At 62.6% G+C, this 16,972-nt stretch overlaps 2 protein-coding genes and 1 gene segment (V, D, J or C); 2 read left to right on the plus strand and 1 right to left on the minus strand.

Annotated features, from left to right (window-relative positions):
• The first annotated feature begins 317 nt into the window (after positions 1 to 317).
• LOC141476518 (immunoglobulin heavy variable 3-23-like) lies at positions 318 to 1,626 on the plus strand. The segment is given in 4 exon segments: positions 318 to 335; positions 826 to 883; positions 1,001 to 1,339; positions 1,601 to 1,626. Coding segments are annotated over 4 exon segments (441 nt in total).
• Positions 1,627 to 1,753: 127 nt separating this feature from the next.
• Positions 1,754 to 15,078, minus strand: LOC141476519 (uncharacterized). Its single transcript, XM_074165209.1, has 6 exons — positions 14,992 to 15,078; positions 12,951 to 13,008; positions 12,474 to 12,833; positions 11,388 to 11,456; positions 2,395 to 2,706; positions 1,754 to 1,860 (listed from the first exon to the last, which is right to left on the minus strand). The coding sequence occupies exons 1-6, from the start codon at positions 15,076 to 15,078 to the stop codon at positions 1,754 to 1,756; spliced, it is 993 nt and encodes a 330-aa protein (XP_074021310.1).
• LOC141476534 (uncharacterized) lies at positions 3,127 to 11,086 on the plus strand. The gene is made up of 7 exons (XM_074165215.1): positions 3,127 to 3,216; positions 4,813 to 4,957; positions 5,755 to 5,823; positions 5,941 to 6,252; positions 7,444 to 7,485; positions 7,602 to 8,004; positions 11,023 to 11,086. The coding sequence occupies exons 1-7, from the start codon at positions 3,127 to 3,129 to the stop codon at positions 11,084 to 11,086; spliced, it is 1,125 nt and encodes a 374-aa protein (XP_074021316.1).
• Positions 15,079 to 16,972: the final 1,894 nt, after the last annotated feature.

Genomic DNA, 16,972 nt, shown 5'->3' on the forward strand with positions numbered 1-16,972 from the left:
TGGCGAGGACCTGGGTTGGGCGAAGGGTTTGATGAAGATGTGGGGACCCAGCGCAGGGATGTGGGGACACGGGGCCGGGGTCGGGGCCACCACCATCATAAGCAGCACCATCACCATTAGCACGTTTGGCGCAGTAGTAGGTGGCCGTGTCCTCGGCCTTGAGGCTGTTCATCTGCAGCGTGAGCGTGCTCTGGGAGTTGTCCCTGGAGATGGTGAAGCGCCCCTTGACCGACGGCGCGTATTCTGTGTAACTACCACTGTAGCTAATAGCTGCGACGTATTCGAGCCCCTTCCCGGGCGCCTGTCGGGCCCAAACCATGCCGTTGCTGCTGAAGGTGAATCCGGAGGCCTTGCAGCGGAGGGTGAGGGACCCCCCGGGTGTCTGGAGGCCCCCTCCGGACTCCACCAGCTCCACGGCCGCCCGCAGCCCTGGGGAGGGAGAAAGGAAGGAGAGAATTGAGTCACCCCCAAGGTCCCGCCATCGCTCGCTCCCCCATCTCCGTCTCTGAGATCTTTATCCACGAGCTGGAGGAGGGGACCGAGGGCTCCCTCCGTGAGTCCCACCCAAGTCGGTGGGATGTGGATCTGCTGGAGGTGGGAAGGCTCCACAGAGGGCTCTGGACAGGCCGCATCCATGGGTCCAGCCAACGGTGGGAGGTTCAACAAGGGCCAGGGCCGGGTCCTGCCCTTGGCTCACCCCAAGCCCATGGACGCTCCAGGCTGGGGGAAGAGTGGCTGGAAAAGGACCTGGGGGTGTTGGGCGACAGGGGCTGAACGTGAGCCAGCAGCGACCCCCCTGCAGGACCCCCATGTGCCCCCCCAAAGGACCCATCCCGTCTCAGCCCCTCCACCCTCCTTCTCCTCCTCTTGGCCACCCTCCCAGGTAGGACCCCAACTCCTTGCCATTGACACCCCCCTCCCCGGGCGAGGAGATGGGGGAGCGAGCGATGGCGGGACCTTGGGGGTGACTCAATTCTCTCCTTCCTTTCTCCCTCCCCAGGGCTGCGGGCGGCCGTGGAGCTGGTGGAGTCCGGAGGGGGCCTCCAGACACCCGGGGGGTCCCTCACCCTCCGCTGCAAGGCCTCCGGATTCACCTTCAGCAGCTACGGCATGAACTGGGTGCGACAGGCGCCCGGGAAGGGGCTGGAGTTTGTCGCGGGTATTACCAGCAGTGGTAGTAGCACAGGCTACGCATCGTCGGTCAAGGGGCGCTTCACCATCTCCAGGGACAACTCCCAGAGCACGGTCACGCTGCAGATGAACAGCCTCAGGGCCGAGGACACGGCCACCTACTACTGCGCCAAAGCTGATGGTAGCGGCAGTGCTGGTGATGCTTATGGTGGTTGTGGCACCAGCCTTGGCACCGTGTCCCCACACTCTGCTCCACAAGGGCACGTTTCTGGCTCTGGAGGTGACCCCGGGTGTTGGGGTTCTGCACCGGGCAGGGGTTGGGGCACCATTGGGGTGTCCAGGCTTTGGGGTTCCTCACTGGGTGGGAGAAGAATGGTCTTGGGGACAATGGCCGAGGCTCAGGACAAGGACCTGGGTTGGGTGCAGGGGTCTGGGCTGGGGGAAGGGTCCAGGCTGGGGTTTTCGGGAGGTGCTGAGAATTGGGGGAAGAGCTGAGGGATGTTGGGGCTCAGTGACGTTGTGGCTGACGTGTCCTTTCTTCCTGTCCTTCCTGGGCTGAGGACTCCAGAGCTGGACGAAGGGCTCCAGGTGGGCTCTCCCCAGAGCAGAGCAGAGAGTTGGGTCACGGTGCCGGGGTCGGGGCCACCACCACAACCACTATCAGCACTTTTGGCGCAGTAGTTGGTGGCCGTGTCATCAAATGACGGTGTGGGGCCGTGACCCCAAATCCTGCACGGGGCCAAAATCCCCGGTCCTCACCCCAAACGCTGCACCCAGCCTTTCTGCATGGTTCCTGGGTCCCAGCCCCGTGCCCGAGTCCCTGCCCCAACCTCTCCCAACTCCCCGAGCCCCGATCCTGCCCCGATCCCAAACGTCCCCGCTCTGCCTTCCAGCAGCTCAGCATCTCGCTGAAACCATTTGGCTTGAGTCTGCACATCCCTCAGCTGTTCCCCAATTCCCAGCATCTTCCCCAAAAGCCCCAGCCCCCCGGCCTGGACCCTTCCCCCCAGCGCAGACCCCTGCACCCAACCCAGGTCCTTGCCTTGAGCCTCGGCCATTGTCCCCAAGACCATTCTTCTCCCACCCAGTGAGGACCCCCAAAGCCTGGACGCCCCACGGTGCCCCAACCCCTGCCCGGTGCAGAACCCCAACACCCGGGGTCACCTCCAGAGCCAGAAACGTGCCCTTGTGGAGCAGAGTGTGGGGACACGGTGCCGGGGCAGGTGCCACAATAACCATAAGCATCACCAGCACTGCCGCTACCAGCATTTTTGGCGCAGTAGTAGGTGGCCGTGTCCTCGGCCCTGAGGCTGTTCATCTGCAGCGTGAGCGTGCTCTGGGAGTTGTCCCTGGAGATGGTGAAGCGCCCCTTGACCGACGGCGCGTAGCTTGTGTAACTACCACTGCTGGTAATACCCGCAACGTATTCGAGCCCCTTCCCGGGCGCCTGTCGCACCCATCCCATTTGGAAGCTGCTGAAGGTGAATCCGGAGGCCTTGCAGCGGAGGGTGAGGGACCCCCCGGGTGTCTGGAGGCCCCCTCCGGACTCCACCAGCTCCACGGCCGCCCGCAGCCCTGGGGAGGGAGAAAGGAAGGAGAGAATTGAGTCACCCCCCAGGTCCCGCCATCGCTCGCTCCCCCATCTCCGCTCCCATTCCCCAACATCCCTGGGCTGTGTCCCCACATCTCAGCATCTTCCCAAAACCCTTCCCCTGAGCCTGGACCTTTTCATCAAGCCCAGACCCCTCACCTCAGCCCACACGTCCCCTCGCTGGGTCCCAGCATCTCCCCAAAATCCCTGCCCCGTGATCCCAGACCCCATCCCTGCCCCCTGCCCGCTCCATCCCAGGGACCCCAAACCCCTGCCTGGTGCCAAACACACTCGCCCTGAGCCTCAACTCCCCTGAAACCAGCCCAAAATCCTGCTGGCTGCCCAAATTCCTGCCCGGAGCCGTGTCCTGCCCAGGGTCCACCTTCACCTTCAGCAGCTTCGCCATGCTCTGGGTGCGACAGGCGCCCGGGAAGGGGCTGGAATACGACGCGCATATTAGCTACGATGGTAGTGACACAAGCTACGCGCCGTCGGTCAAGGGGCGCTTCACCATCTCCAGGGACAACTCCCAGAGCACGCTCACGCTGCAGATGAACAGCCTCAGGGCCGAGGACACGGCCACCTACTACTGCGCCAAAAATGCTGGTAGTGGTAGTGCTGGTGATGCTTATGGTGGTTGTGGCCCCAACCCCGGCACCGTGTCCCCACACTCTGCTCCACAAGGGCACGTTTCTGGCTCTGGAGGTGACCCCGGGTGTTGGGGTTCTGCACCGGGCAGGGGTTGGGGCACCGTGGGGCATCCAGGCTTTGGGGGTCCTCACTGGGTGGGAGAAGAATGGTCTTGGGGACAATGGCCGAGGCTCAGGACAAGGACCTGGGTTGGGTGCAGGGGTCTGGGCTGGGGGGAAGGGTCCAGGTCGGGGGCTGGGGTTTTCGGGAAGATGCTGGGAATTGGGGACCCAGTGCAGGGATGTTGGGGACACGGTGCTGGGGTCGGTGCCGCCACCATCACCGTAATCTTTGGCGCAGTGTCACTGAATCACAGAATCCTCATGGTTGGAAGGGACCTTTGAGATCACCGAGTCCAACCACAAAAAAAAAAGAAAAAAGAAAAAGAAACCCACACAAACAAACCACAAAGAGACACAACCCAACAGTCTCGGGCACTAGAGCATGCCCTGAAGTGCCACCTCTACACGGTCCTTAAATCCCTCCAGGGATGGTGACTCCACCACCTCCCCGGGCAGGCTGTTCCAGGGCCTGACCACCCTCTCAGGAAAGGAATTCTTCCTCATATCTGATCCAAACCTCCCCTGCCCCAACTTCAGACCATTCCCTCTGCTCCTGTACTTATTCCCTTGGGAGAAGAGGCCAACACCCACCTCTCTACACCCTCCTTTCAGGGAGTTGCAGAGGGCAATGAGGTCCCCCCTCAGCCTCCTCTTCTCCAAACTAACCATGCCCAGTTCCCTCAGCCTCTCCTCGTGTGACTTGTTCTCCAGACCCCTCACCAGCTTGGTGGCTCTCCTCTGGACACGCTCCAGCAGCTCAATGTCCTTCCTGGAGTGAGGGGCCCAGAACGGAACGGGTAGTTGGCCGTGTCGTATCCTGTGGTACCACCACTTTCAATATCCGCAATGAACTCCAGCCCCTTCCCGGGCGCCTGTCGCACCCATTCCATGGCGTAGCTGCTGAAGGTGAATCCGGAGGCCTTGCAGCGGAGGGTGAGGGACCCCCCGGGTGTCTGGAGGCCCCCTCCGGACTCCACCAGCTCCACGGCCGCCCGCAGCCCTGGGGAGGGAGAAAGGAAGGAGAGAATTGAGTCACCCCCAAGGTCCCGCCATCGCTCGCTCCCCCATCTCCGCTCCCGTTCCCCAACATCCCTGGGCTGTGTCCCCACATCTCAGCATCTTCCCAAAACCCTTCCCCTCAGCCTGGACCTTTTCATCAAGCCCAGACCCCTCACCTCAGCCCACACGTCCCCTCGCTGGGTCCCAGCTTCTCCCCAAAATCCCTGCCCCGTGATCCCAGACCCCATCCCTGCCCCCTGCCCGCTCCATCCCAGGGACCCCAAACCCCTGCCTGGTGCCAAACACACTCGCCCTGAGCCTCAACTCCCCTGAAACCAGCCCAAAATCCTGCTGGCTGCCAAATTCATGCACGGAGCCGTGTCCTGCCCGGGCTCCACCTTCACCTTCAGCAGCTACGACATGCACTGGGTGCGACAGGCGCCCGGGAAGGGGCTGGAGTTCGTTGCGAGTATTAACAATGATGGTAGTACCACAAATTACGCACCGTCGGTCAAGGGGCGCTTCACCATCTCCAGGGACAACTCCCAGAGCACGCTCACGCTGCAGATGAACAGCCTCAGGGCCGAGGACACGGCCACCTACTACTGCGCCAAAGCTGCTGATGGTGATGGTGCTGCTTATGATGGTGGTGGCCCCGACCCCGTCACCGTGTCCCCACATCCCTGCACGGGGTCCCCACATCTTCCTCAAACCCTTCACCCAACCCAAGTCTTTGCTCTGAGCTTGAACCCTTTGCCCCCAACCTTGTCTCATTTGGCCCTAAATCCCAGTGATTCGTACCAAATCTCAACCATTTGTGCCGCGACTCGACCAGTTTTTCCCCATTCTTGACTCTTTGCTCTGTGTCAACCATTTGCCCCAAATTCAACCATTTTTGTACCAAATCTCAACCATTTGCCCCAATCCTCAACCCATTTCAGCCCAAATCTTGACTGTTCACCCTCCCCCTTGACCATCTTTGGCCCAAATCTCCACTCATTGCAGCCAGTCTGAAATGCTTTTCTTCCCAAACCCCCTTTGCTGTGAGTCCCGGACCCCGACACAGAGCCCAGACCCTTCCTGTGCCCCGACTTACACCTTCCTGACCCCTTTGCCCCAACGCTGGACCCTGTCCTGAACCCCAACCCTTTGCCCCCACCCCGGATCCCCGCTCCCAGCCCCGTCTCTCACCCCCAGCCCTGCACCCTGGCACCTTCCTTTGGTTCCACCATCCCCCCGACCAGCTCCAGCCCCACGGGGCAGACAGGACCGCCCCATAAGGTCCCATCAGGACCCATCCCAGCTCAGCCCCCTCCACCCTTCTCCTCCTCCTCCTGGCCGCCCTCCCAGGTAGGACCCCAACTCCCCGCCATTGACACCCCCCTTCCCGGGCGCGGAGATGGGGGAGCGAGCGATGGCGGGACCTTGGGGGTGACTCAATTCTCTCCTTCCTTTCTCCCTCCCCAGGGCTGCGGGCGGCCGTGGAGCTGGTGGAGTCCGGAGGGGGCCTCCAGACACCCGGGGGGTCCCTCACCCTCCGCTGCAAGGCCTCCGGATTCACCTTCAGCAGCAACGCCATGGGATGGATGCGACAGGCGCCCGGGAAGGGGCTGGAGTTCGTCGCGAGTATTGGCAGCAGTGGTAGTAGCACCTACTACGCGTCGTCGGTCAAGGGGCGCTTCACCATCTCCAGGGACAACTCCCAGAGCACGCTCACGCTGCAGATGAACAGCCTCAGGGCCGAGGACACGGCCACCTACTACTGCGCCAAAAGTGCTGGTAGTGGTTGTGGTGGTGGCCCCGACCCCGGCACCGTGACCCAACTCTCTGCTCTGCTCTGGGGAGAGCCCACCTGGAGCCCTTCGTCCAGCTCTGGAGTCCTCAGCCCAGGAAGGACAGGAAGAAAGGACACGTCAGCCACAACGTCACTGAGCCCCAACATCCCTCAGCTCTTCCCCCAATTCTCAGCACCTCCCGAAAACCCCAGCCTGGACCCTTCCCCCAGCCCAGAGCCCTGCACCCAACCCAGGTCCTTGTCCTGAGCCTCGACCATTGTCCCCAAGACCATTCTTCTCCCAGCCAGTGAGGACCTCCAAAGCCTGGACACCCCAATGGTGCCCCAACCCCTGCCCGGTGCAGAACCCCAACACCCGGGGTCACCTCCAGAGCCAGAAACGTGCCCTTGTGGAGTAGAGTGTGGGGACACAGCATGGGTCCAGGGCCACCAGCTGCACCACCATCACCATTAGCATCTTTGGCGCAGTAGTAGGTGGCCGTGTCCTCGGCCTTGAGGCTGTTCATCTGCAGCGTGACCGTGCTCTGGGAGTTGTCCCTGGAGAGGGTGAAGCGCCCCTTGACCGACGGCGCGTAGCCTGTCCAACTACCGTCAGGGTTAATAGCTGCGACGTATTCCAGCCCCTTCCCGCCTTCCCATTTGGACGCTGCTGAAGGTGAATCCGGAGGCCTTGCAGCGGAGGGTGAGGGACCCCCCGGGTGTCTGGAGGCCCCCTCCGGACTCCACCAGCTCCACAGCCGCCCGCAGCCCTGGGGAGGGAGAAAGGAAGGAGACAAGCCAAAGCATCCTCACTCCAAGTCTCAGCACCTCTGTCCTGGGCCCCGACGTCCCTGCCCCGCATCCCAAAATCCCAGCATCTTCCCCCAAATCCCACTACCTTCCCCAGTCCTTGGCCTGAGCATCCCCCGCGCCGTGATATTGCAGCATCTTCCCCAATCCCTGCATTTTCCCCAACATCCCAGAATCTTCCCCCAAATCCTTGCCCCCACCCCGGACCCCCACTCCCAGCCCCGTCTCTCACCCCCAGCCCGGACCCTGCACGATGATCAGACCTTTTGCCCCCAACCCTGGACCCTGGCACCCCCCTTTGGTTCCACCATCCCCCGACCAGCTCCAGCCCCACGGGGCAGACAGGACCGCCCCATAAGGTCCCATCAGAACCCATCCCAGCTCAGACCCCTCCACTCTTCTCCTCCTCCTACTGACCGCCCTCCCAGGTAGGACCCCAACTCCCCGCCATTGACACCCCCCTCCCCCGCGCGGAGATGGGGGAGCGAGCGATGGCGGGACCTTGGGGGTGACTCAATTCTCTCCTTCCTTTCTCCCTCCCCAGGGCTGCGGGCGGCCGTGGAGCTGGTGGAGTCCGGAGGGGGCCTCCAGACACCCGGGGGGTCCCTCACCCTCCGCTGCAAGGCCTCCGGATTCACCTTCAGCAGCTTCCCCATGGGATGGATGCGACAGGCGCCTGGGAAGGGGCTGGAGTGGGTCGCGACTATTAGCAGCAGTGGTAGTTACATCTACTACGCGCCGTCGGTCAAGGGGCGCTTCACCATCTCCAGGGACAACTCCCAGAGCACGGTCACGCTGCAGATGAACAGCCTCAGGGCCGAGGACACGGCCACCTACTACTGCGCCAAAGCTGCTGATGGTTATGGTGGTGAGGGCACCGACCCCATCACCGTGTCCCCACATCCCTGCGATGGTTCCCCAGTTCCCAGCACCTCCCAAAAACTCCTGTACCCATCACGGCTCCTTCTCCCAAACATGGACCCTCTGGATTCAGCCTTTGCTCTAAGACTCTCTCCCACCAACGACTCTGGACCCTTCCTGTGCCCAGACCCCCAGGACCCACCCTGGGCCCCTTCCCTGAACCCTTGGCCACAGCCTGGACCATTTCCCCAACCCGGGACCCTTTGCCAGGAGCGCAGACCCCTGCCCGGTGCCCAAAACCCTGGATCTTGTGCCCAAATTCCCCCCCTGACCCGCCCCTGCCCGGGCTCCGGTGTCACCTCCAGCAGCTTCCAAATGGACTGGGGGCAACAGACACCCGGGATCTTCCCAAAATCCTCACTCCAAGTCTCAGCACCCCTGTCCTGGGCCCCAACGACCCTGCCCCGCATCCCAAAATCCCAGCATCTTCCCCAAAACCTTTGTTCCCAGCCTTGACTTCTGGCTCAGGGGTCTGGGGTGGGCTCGGGGCCAATGGTGAAGACTCAGGACAAGGACCCGGGTTGGGATCAGGGCCCATGTTTAGTGGAAGGGGCCAGGCTGGGTGTGGAGTGGGGGGAAGGTCAGAGATGTGGGGACCCAGAGCAGGGATGTGGGGACACGGTGACGCTTTGGTGCCACCAACAGCACCACCATAACCATAACCACCAAATCTCGACCATTTTCCCAATCCACAACACATTTTGGCCCAAATCTTGACTGTTTGCCCCCGCCCTTGACCAGCTTTGGCCCAAATCTCGCCTCCTTGCAGCCAGTCTGAAATGCTTTTCTTCCCAAACCCCCTTTGCTGTGAGTCCCGGACCCCGACACAGAGCCCAGACCCTTCCTGTGCCCCGACTTACACCTTCCTGACCCCTTTGCCCCAACGCTGGACCCTGTCCTGAACCGCAACCCTTTGCCCCCACCCCGGATCCCCGCTCCCAGCCCCGTCTCTCACCCCCAGAACAGAGCCTGCACGATGCTCAGACCTTTTGCCCCCAGCCCTGGACCCTGGCACCCTCCTTTGGTTCCACCATCCCCCCGACCAGCTCCAGCCCCACGGGGCAGACAGGACCTCCCGTATCATCCACGGGACCCAGCTCAGGGATGTGGGGACACGGAGCCAGGGTCGGGGCCACCAGCAACATAAGGAGCACCACCACCATCACCATTAGCACCTCTGGCGCAGTAGTAGGCGGCCGTGTCCTCGGCCCTGAGGCTGTTCATCTGCAGCGTGACTGTGCTCTGGGAGTTGTCCCTGGAGATGGTGAAGCGCCCCTTGACCGACGACGCGTAGGCTGTGCCACTACCACTGCTGCTAATTAGTGCGACGAACTCCAGCCCCTTCCCGGGCGCCTGTCGGGCCCAAACCATGGCGTAGCTGCTGAAGGTGAATCCGGAGGCCTTGCAGCGGAGGGTGAGGGACCCCCCGGGTGTCTGGAGGCCCCCTCCGGACTCCACCAGCTCCACGGCCGCCCGCAGCCCTGGGGAGGGAGAAAGGAAGGAGAGAATTGAGTCACCCCCAAGGTCCCGCCATCGCTCGCTCCCCCATCTCCGCTCCTGTTCCCCAACATCCCTGGGCTGTGTCCCCACATCTCAGCATCTTCCCAAAACCCTTCCCCTGAGCCTGGAGCTTTTCATCAAGCCCAGACCCTTCACCTCAGCCCACACGTCCCCTCGCTGGGTCCCAGCATCTCCCCAAAATCCCTGCCCCGTCATCCCAGACCCCATCCCTGCCCCCTGCCCGCTCCATCCCAGGGACCCCAAACCCCTGCCTGGTGCCAAACACACTCGCCCTGAGCCTCAACTCCCCTGAAACCAGCCCAAAATCCTGCTGGCTGCCCAAATTCCTGCCCGGAGCTGTGTCCTGCCCGGGCTCCACCTTCACCTTGAGCAGCTACGACATGCAATGGGTGCGACAGGCGCCCGGGAAGGGGCTCGAATACGTCGCAGCTATTAACCCCAGTGGTAGTACCACAAATTACGCGCCGTCGGTCAAGGGGCGCTTCACCATCTCCAGGGACAACTCCCAGAGCACGCTCACGCTGCAGATGAACAGCCTCAGGGCTGAGGACACGGCCACCTACTACTGCGCCAAAGAAGCTGATTGTGGTAGTGCTGGTGATGCTTATGTTGGTGGCACCGTGTCCCCACATCCCTGCGCTGGGTCCCCACATCTTCCTCAAACCCTTCACCCAACCCAGGTCCTTGCCTCAAGCCTCAACCCTTTGCCCCCAGCCTTGACTGTTTTTGCCCCAAGTCTCCACTCTTTCCTCCAAATTCAACCATTTTTTCCAAAGTCTCAACATTTTGATGGAAACCTCGACCGTTTTAGTTCCCAAACCTTGACTGTTTTTACCCCAAACCTCAATTGTCCCCCTGTACTGGGCACTGGTGAGTCCCCACCTCGAGTGCTGGGTCCAGTTTTGGAGGAGGTCCATCTCCTGCCAAGAGGAAAGACCTGGAGGGGCTGGAGCGGGTCCAGGGAAGGGCAACGGAGCTGGTGAGGGGTCTGGAGCACAAGTCTTGTGAGGAGCGGCTGGGGGTGTTCATCCTGGAGAGAAGGAGGCTGAGGACAGACCTTCTCGCTCTCTACCACCCCCTGAAAGGAGGGTGTAGCCAGGGGGGGGGTCGGTCTCTTCTCCCAAGGAACAGGCGATGGGAGAAGAGGAAAGGGCCTCAAGTTGCCCCAGGGGAGGTTCAGGATGGAAATGGGGGGAAATTTCTTCACGGAAAGGGAGGTCCAACCTTGGAAGAGGCTGCCCAGGGACGTGGTGGAGTCGCCATCCCTGGGGGTATCCAAAAGGCGGGCAGACGTGGTGCTGGGTCAGTGGTGGGTTTGGTCAGAGTTGGGTCGATGGTGGGACTGGCTGAGCTTAAAGGTCCCTTAAAGCTGGACGGTTCTGATTCGGTGACCCAGGGCAGGGATGTGGGGACACGGTGCCGCGGTCGGTGCCACCATCACCACAAGCACCACCACCACTATCAGCATGTTTGGTGCAGTAGTAGGTGGCCGTGTCCTCGGCCCTGAGGCTGTTCATCTGCAGCGTGACCGTGCTCCGGGAGTCGTCCCTGGAGATGGTGAAGCGCCCCTTGACCGACGGCGCGTAGTAGGTGCTACCATCACTTTGAATACCCGCGACCCACTCCAGCCCCTTCCCGGGCGCCTGTCGCACCCAGAACATGTAGAAGCTGCTGAAGGTGAATCCGGAGGCCTTGCAGCGGAGGGTGAGGGACCCCCCGGGTGTCTGGAGGCCCCCTCCGGACTCCACCAGCTCCACGGCCGCCCGCAGCCCTGGGGAGGGAGAAAGGAAGGAGAGAATTGAGTCACCCCCGAGGTCCCGCCATCGCTCGCTCCCCCATCTCCGCGCCCGGGGAGGGGGGTGTCAATGGCGGGGATTTGGGGTCCTACCTGGGAGGGCGGCCAGGAGGAGGAGGAGGAGGGTGGAAGGGGCTGAGCTGGGATGGGCCCTGATGGGACCTTATGGGGCGGTCCTGTCTGTTCCGTTGGGCTGGAGCTGGTCAGGGGGGTGCCAGGGTCCAGGGTTGGGGGCAAAAGGTCTGATCATCGTGCAGGGTCCGGGCTGGGGGCAAGAGACGGGGCTGGGAGTGGGGGTCCGGGGTGGGGGCAAGGATGTGGGGGAAGATGCTGGGATGTTGGGATGCGGGGCAGGGACATCGGGGCCCAGGACAGGGGTGCTGAGACTTGGAGTGAGGATGCTTTGGCTTGTCTCCTTCCTTTCTCCCTCCCTAGGGCTGCGGGCGGCCGTGGAGCTGGTGGAGTCCGGAGGGGGCCTCCAGACACCCGGGGGGTCCCTCACCCTCCGCTGCAAGGCCTGCGGATTCACCTTCAGCAGCTACGCCATGGTTTGGGCCCGACAGGCGCCCGGGAAGGGGCTGGAGTTCGTCGCGAGTATTTACAATGATGGTAGTACCACAAGATACGCGCCGTCGGTCAAGGGGCGCTTCACCCTCTCCAGGGACAACTCCCAGAGCACGGTCACGCTGCAGATGAACAGCCTCAGGGCCGAGGACACGGCCACCTACTACTGCGCCAAAAGTGCTGATAGTGGTTGTGGTGGTGGCCCCGACCCCGGCACCGTGACCCAACTCTCTGCTCTGCTCTGGGGAGAGCCCACCTGGAGCCCTTCGTCCAGCTCTGGAGTCCTCAGCCCAGGAAGGACAGGAAGAAAGGACACGTCAGCCACAACGTCACTGAGCCCCAACATCCCTCAGCTCTTCCCCCAATTCTCAGCACCTCCCGAAAACCCCAGCCTGGACCCTTCCCCCAGCCCAGACCCCTGCACCCAACCCAGGTCCTTGTCCTGAGCCTCGGCCATTGTCCCCAAGACCATTCTTCTCCCACCCAGTGAGGACCCCCAAAGCCTCGACACCCCAACGGTGCCCCAACCCCTGCCCGGTGCAGAACCCCAACACCCGGGGTCACCTCCAGAGCCAGAAACGTGCCCTTGTGGAGCAGAGTGTGGGGACACAGTGCCTGGATCAGTGCCACAACCACCATAAGCATCACCAGCACTGCCACTACCATAAGCTTTGGCGCAGTAGTAGGTGGCCGTGTCCTCGGCCCTGAGGCTGTTCATCTGCAGCGTGACCGTGCTCTGGGAGTTGTCCCTGGAGATGGTGAAGCGCCCCTTGACCGACGATGCGTAGCCTGTGCTACTACCACTGCTGGTAATACCCGCGACAAACTCCAGCCCCTTCCCGGGCGCCTGTCGCACCCAGTTCATGCCGTAGCTGCTGAAGGTGAATCCGGAGGCCTTGCAGCAGAGGGTGAGGGACCCCCCGGGTGTCTGGAGGCCCCCTCCGGACTCCACCAGCTCCACGGCCGCCCGCAGCCCTGGGGAGGGAGAAAGGAAGGAGAGAATTGAGTCACCCCCGAGGTCCCGCCATCGCTCGCTCCCCCATCTCCGCACCCGGGGAGGGGGGTGTCAATGGCGGGGAGTTGGGGTCCTACCTGGGAGGGCGGCCAGGAGGAGGAGGAGGAGGGTGGAGGGGCTTAGACGGGATGGGTCCTTTGGGGGGGCACATGGGGGTCCTGCAGGGGGGTCGCTGCTGGGTCACATTCAGCCCCTGTCGCCCAACACCCCCAGGTCCTTTTCCAGCCACTCTTCCCCCAGCCTGGAGCGTCCATGGGCTTGGGGTGAGCCAAGGGCAGGACCCGGCCCTGGCCCTTGTTGAACCTCCCACCGTTGGCTGGACCCATGGATGCGGCCTGTCCAGAGCCCTCTGTGGAGCCTTCCCACCTCCAGCAGATCCACATCCCACCGACTTGGGTGGGACTCACCGAGGGAGCCCTCGGTCCCCTCCTCCAGCTCATGGATAAAGATCTCCGAGACGGAGATGGGGGAGCGAGCGATGGCGGGACCTTGGGGGTGACTCAATTCTCTCCTTCCTTTCTCCCTCCCCAGGGCTGCGGGCGGCCGTGGAGCTGGTGGAGTCCGGAGGGGGCCTCCAGACACCCGGGGGGTCCCTCACCCTCCGCTGCAAGGCCTCCGGATTCGATTTCAGCAACACCGGCATGGGATGGATGCGACAGGTGCCCGGGAAGGGGCTGGAATACGTCGCAGCTATTAGAAGCGATGGTAGTAGCACCTACTACGCGCCGTCGGTCAAGGGGCGCTTCACCATCTCCAGGGACAACTCCCAGAGCACGGTCACGCTGCAGATGAACAGCCTCAAGGCCGAGGACACGGCCACCTACTACTGCGCCAAAGCTACTGGTGGTGGTAGTCCTGGTGCTGATGGTGGCCCCAACCCTGGCTCCGTGTCCCCACATCCCTGAGCTGGGTCCCATGGATGATACGGGAGGTCCTGTCTGCCCCGTGGGGCTGGAGCTGGACGGGGGGATGGTGGAACCAAAGGAGGGTGCCAGGGTCCAGGGCTGGGGGTGAGAGACGGGGCTGGAAGCGGGGATCCGGGGTGGGGGCAAAGGGTTGGGGTTCAGGACAGGGTCCAGCGTTGGGGCAAAGGGGTCAGGAAGGTGTAAGTCGGGGCACAGGAAGGGTCTGGGCTCTGTGTCGGGGTCCGGGACTCACAGCAAAGGGGGTTTGCGAACAAAAGCATTTCAGACTGGCTGCAAAGAGTGGAGATTTGGGCCAAAGCTGGTCAAGGGTGGGGGCAAACAGTCAACATTTGGGCCAAAATGTGTTGTGGATTGGGAAAATGGTCGAGATTTGGTGGTTATGGTTATGGTGGTGCTGTTGGTGGCACCAAAGCCTCACCGTGTCCCCACATCCCTGCTCTGGGTCCCCACATCTCTGACCTTCCCCCCACTCCACACCCAGCCTGGCCCCTTCCATTAAACATGGGCCCTGATCCCAACCCGGGTCCTTGTCCTGAGTCTTCACCATTGGCCCCGTACCCACCCCAGAACCCTGAGCCAGAAGTCAAGGCTGGGAACAAAGGTTTTGGGGAAGATGCTGGGATTTTGGGATGCGGGGCAGGGATGTTGGGGCCCAGGACAGGGGTGCTGAGACTTGGAGTGAGGATTTTGGGAAGATCCCGGGTGTCTGTTGCCCCCACTCCATATAGAAGCTGCTGGAGGTGATGCCGGAGCCCCGGCAGGGGAGGGTCAGGGCGGGAATTTGGGCACAGGACCCAGGGATCTGGGCACGAGGGAAAGGTCCAGGCGCATGTAAAGGGTCCAGGCTTGGGGCAGAATGTGGGGAGATGCTGGGAAGAGGGGGAACACGGCCAGGATGTTGGGGCTCAGGACGAGGGTGGGGGTTCAGGGTGAAGGACGCCGGTGGCTGCAAGAGCCTGGGCTTGGGCAGGGTCTGGGCTGGGAGCAAGGATTTTGGGGAAGATGGTGGGATGTGGGAACATGAGTCAGGAGTGACGGAGTCAGGGCCACCACCAACATAAGCAGCACCACCACCACCAGCGTCACGTTTGGCGCAGTAGTAGGTGGCCGTGTCCTCGGCCTTGAGGCTGTTCATCTGCAGCGTGAGCGTGCTCTGGGAGTTGTCCCTGGAGAGGGTGAAGCGCCCCTTGACCGACGGCGCATAGTAGGTGCTACCATCGCTGTCAATACTCACGACCCACTCCAGCCCCTTCCCGGGCGCCTGTCGCACCCAGTGCATGTCGTAGCTGCTGAAGGTGAAGGTGGAGCCCGGGCAGGACACGGCTCTGGGCATGAATTTGGGCAGCCAGCAGGATTTTGGGCTGGTTTCAGGGGAGTTGAGGCTCAGGGCGAGTGTGTTTTGGCACCAGGCAGGAGTTTGGGGTCCCTGGGGTGGAGCAGTGTGTGAGGAAGGGATGGGGTCTGGGATCACGGGGCAGGGATTTTGGGGAGATGCTGGGACCCAGCCAGGGGACGTGTGGGCTGAGGTGAGGGGTCTGGGCTTGATGAAAAGGTCCAGGCTGAGGGGAAGGGTTTTGGGAAGATGCTGAGATGTGGGGACACAGCCCAGGGATGTTGGGGAACGGGAGCGGAGATGGGGGAGCGAGCGATGGCGGGACCTTGGGGGTGACTCAATTCTCTCCTTCCTTTCTCCCTCCCCAGGGCTGCGGGCGGCCGTGGAGCTGGTGGAGTCCGGAGGGGGCCTCCAGACACCCGGGGGGTCCCTCACCCTCTGCTGCAAGGGCTCTGGATTCACCTTCAGCAGCTACGCCATGCAATGGGTGCGACAGGCGCCTGGGAAGGGGCTGGAGTTTGTTGCGAGTATTTGGAGCGATGGTAGCACCTGGTACGCGCCGTCGGTCAAGGGGCGCTTCACCATCTCCAGGGACAACTCCCAGAGCACGGTCACGCTGCAGATGAACAGCCTCAAGGCCGAGGACACGGCCACCTACTACTGCGCCAAAAGTGCTGGTATCACAGTGCTGGTGATGCTTATGGTTATTGTGGCTCTGATCCAGGCACCGTGTCCCCACACTCTGCATCACAAGGGCACGTTTCTGGCTCTGGAGGTGACCCCGGGTGTTGGGGTTCTGCACCGGGCAGGGGTTGGGGCATCGTGGGGTGTCCAGGCTTTGGGGGTCCTCACTGGGTGGGAGAAGAATGGTCTTGGGAACAATGGCCAAGGCTCAGGACAAGGACCTGGGTTGGGTGCAGGGGTCTGCGCTGGGGGGAAGGGTCCAGGCTGGGGGGCTGGGGCTTTTGGGGAAGATGCTGGGAATTGGGGAACAGCTGAGGGATGTGCAGACTCAGGCCAAATGGTTTCAGCGAGATGCTGAGCTGCCGGAAGGCAGAGCGGGGACGTTTGGGATCGGGGCAGGATCGGGGCTCGGGGAGTTGGGAGAGGTTGGGGCAGGGACTCGGGCACGGGGCTGGGACCCAGGAACCATGCAGAAAGGCTGGGTGCAGCGTTTGGGGTGAGGACCGGGGATTTTGGCCCCGTGCAGGATTTGGGGTCACGGCCCCACACCGTCATTTGATGACACGGCCACCAACTACTGCGCCAAAAGTGCTGATAGTGGTTGTGGTGGTGGCCCCGACCCCGGCACCGTGACCCAACTCTCTGCTCTGCTCTGGGGAGAGCCCACCTGGAGCCCTTCGTCCAGCTCTGGAGTCCTCAGCCCAGGAAGGACAGGAAGAAAGGACACGTCAGCCACAACGTCACTGAGCCCCAACATCCCTCAGCTCTTCCCCCAATTCTCAGCACCTCCCGAAAACCCCAGCCTGGACCCTTCCCCCAGCCCAGAGCCCTGCACCCAACCCAGGTCCTTGTCCTGAGCCTCGGCCATTGTCCCCAAGTGAGGGGAGTGAGGACCCCCGAAGCCTGGACACCCCAATGGTGCCCCAACCCCTGCCCGGTGCAGAACCCCAACACCCGGGGTCACCTCCAGAGCCAGAAACGTGCCCTTGTGATGCAGAGTGTGGGGACACGGTGCCTGGATCAGAGCCACCACCACAATAAGCATCACCAGCACTGCCACTACCATAAGCTTTGGCGCAGTAGTAGGTGGCTGTGTCCTCGGCCTTGAGGCTGTTCATCTGCAGCGTGACCGTGCTCTGGGAGTTGTCCCTGGAGA

This window comes from Numenius arquata, chromosome 38 (assembly GCF_964106895.1).
Source record: "Numenius arquata chromosome 38, bNumArq3.hap1.1, whole genome shotgun sequence".
Classification (NCBI taxonomy): Eukaryota; Metazoa; Chordata; class Aves; order Charadriiformes; family Scolopacidae; genus Numenius; species Numenius arquata.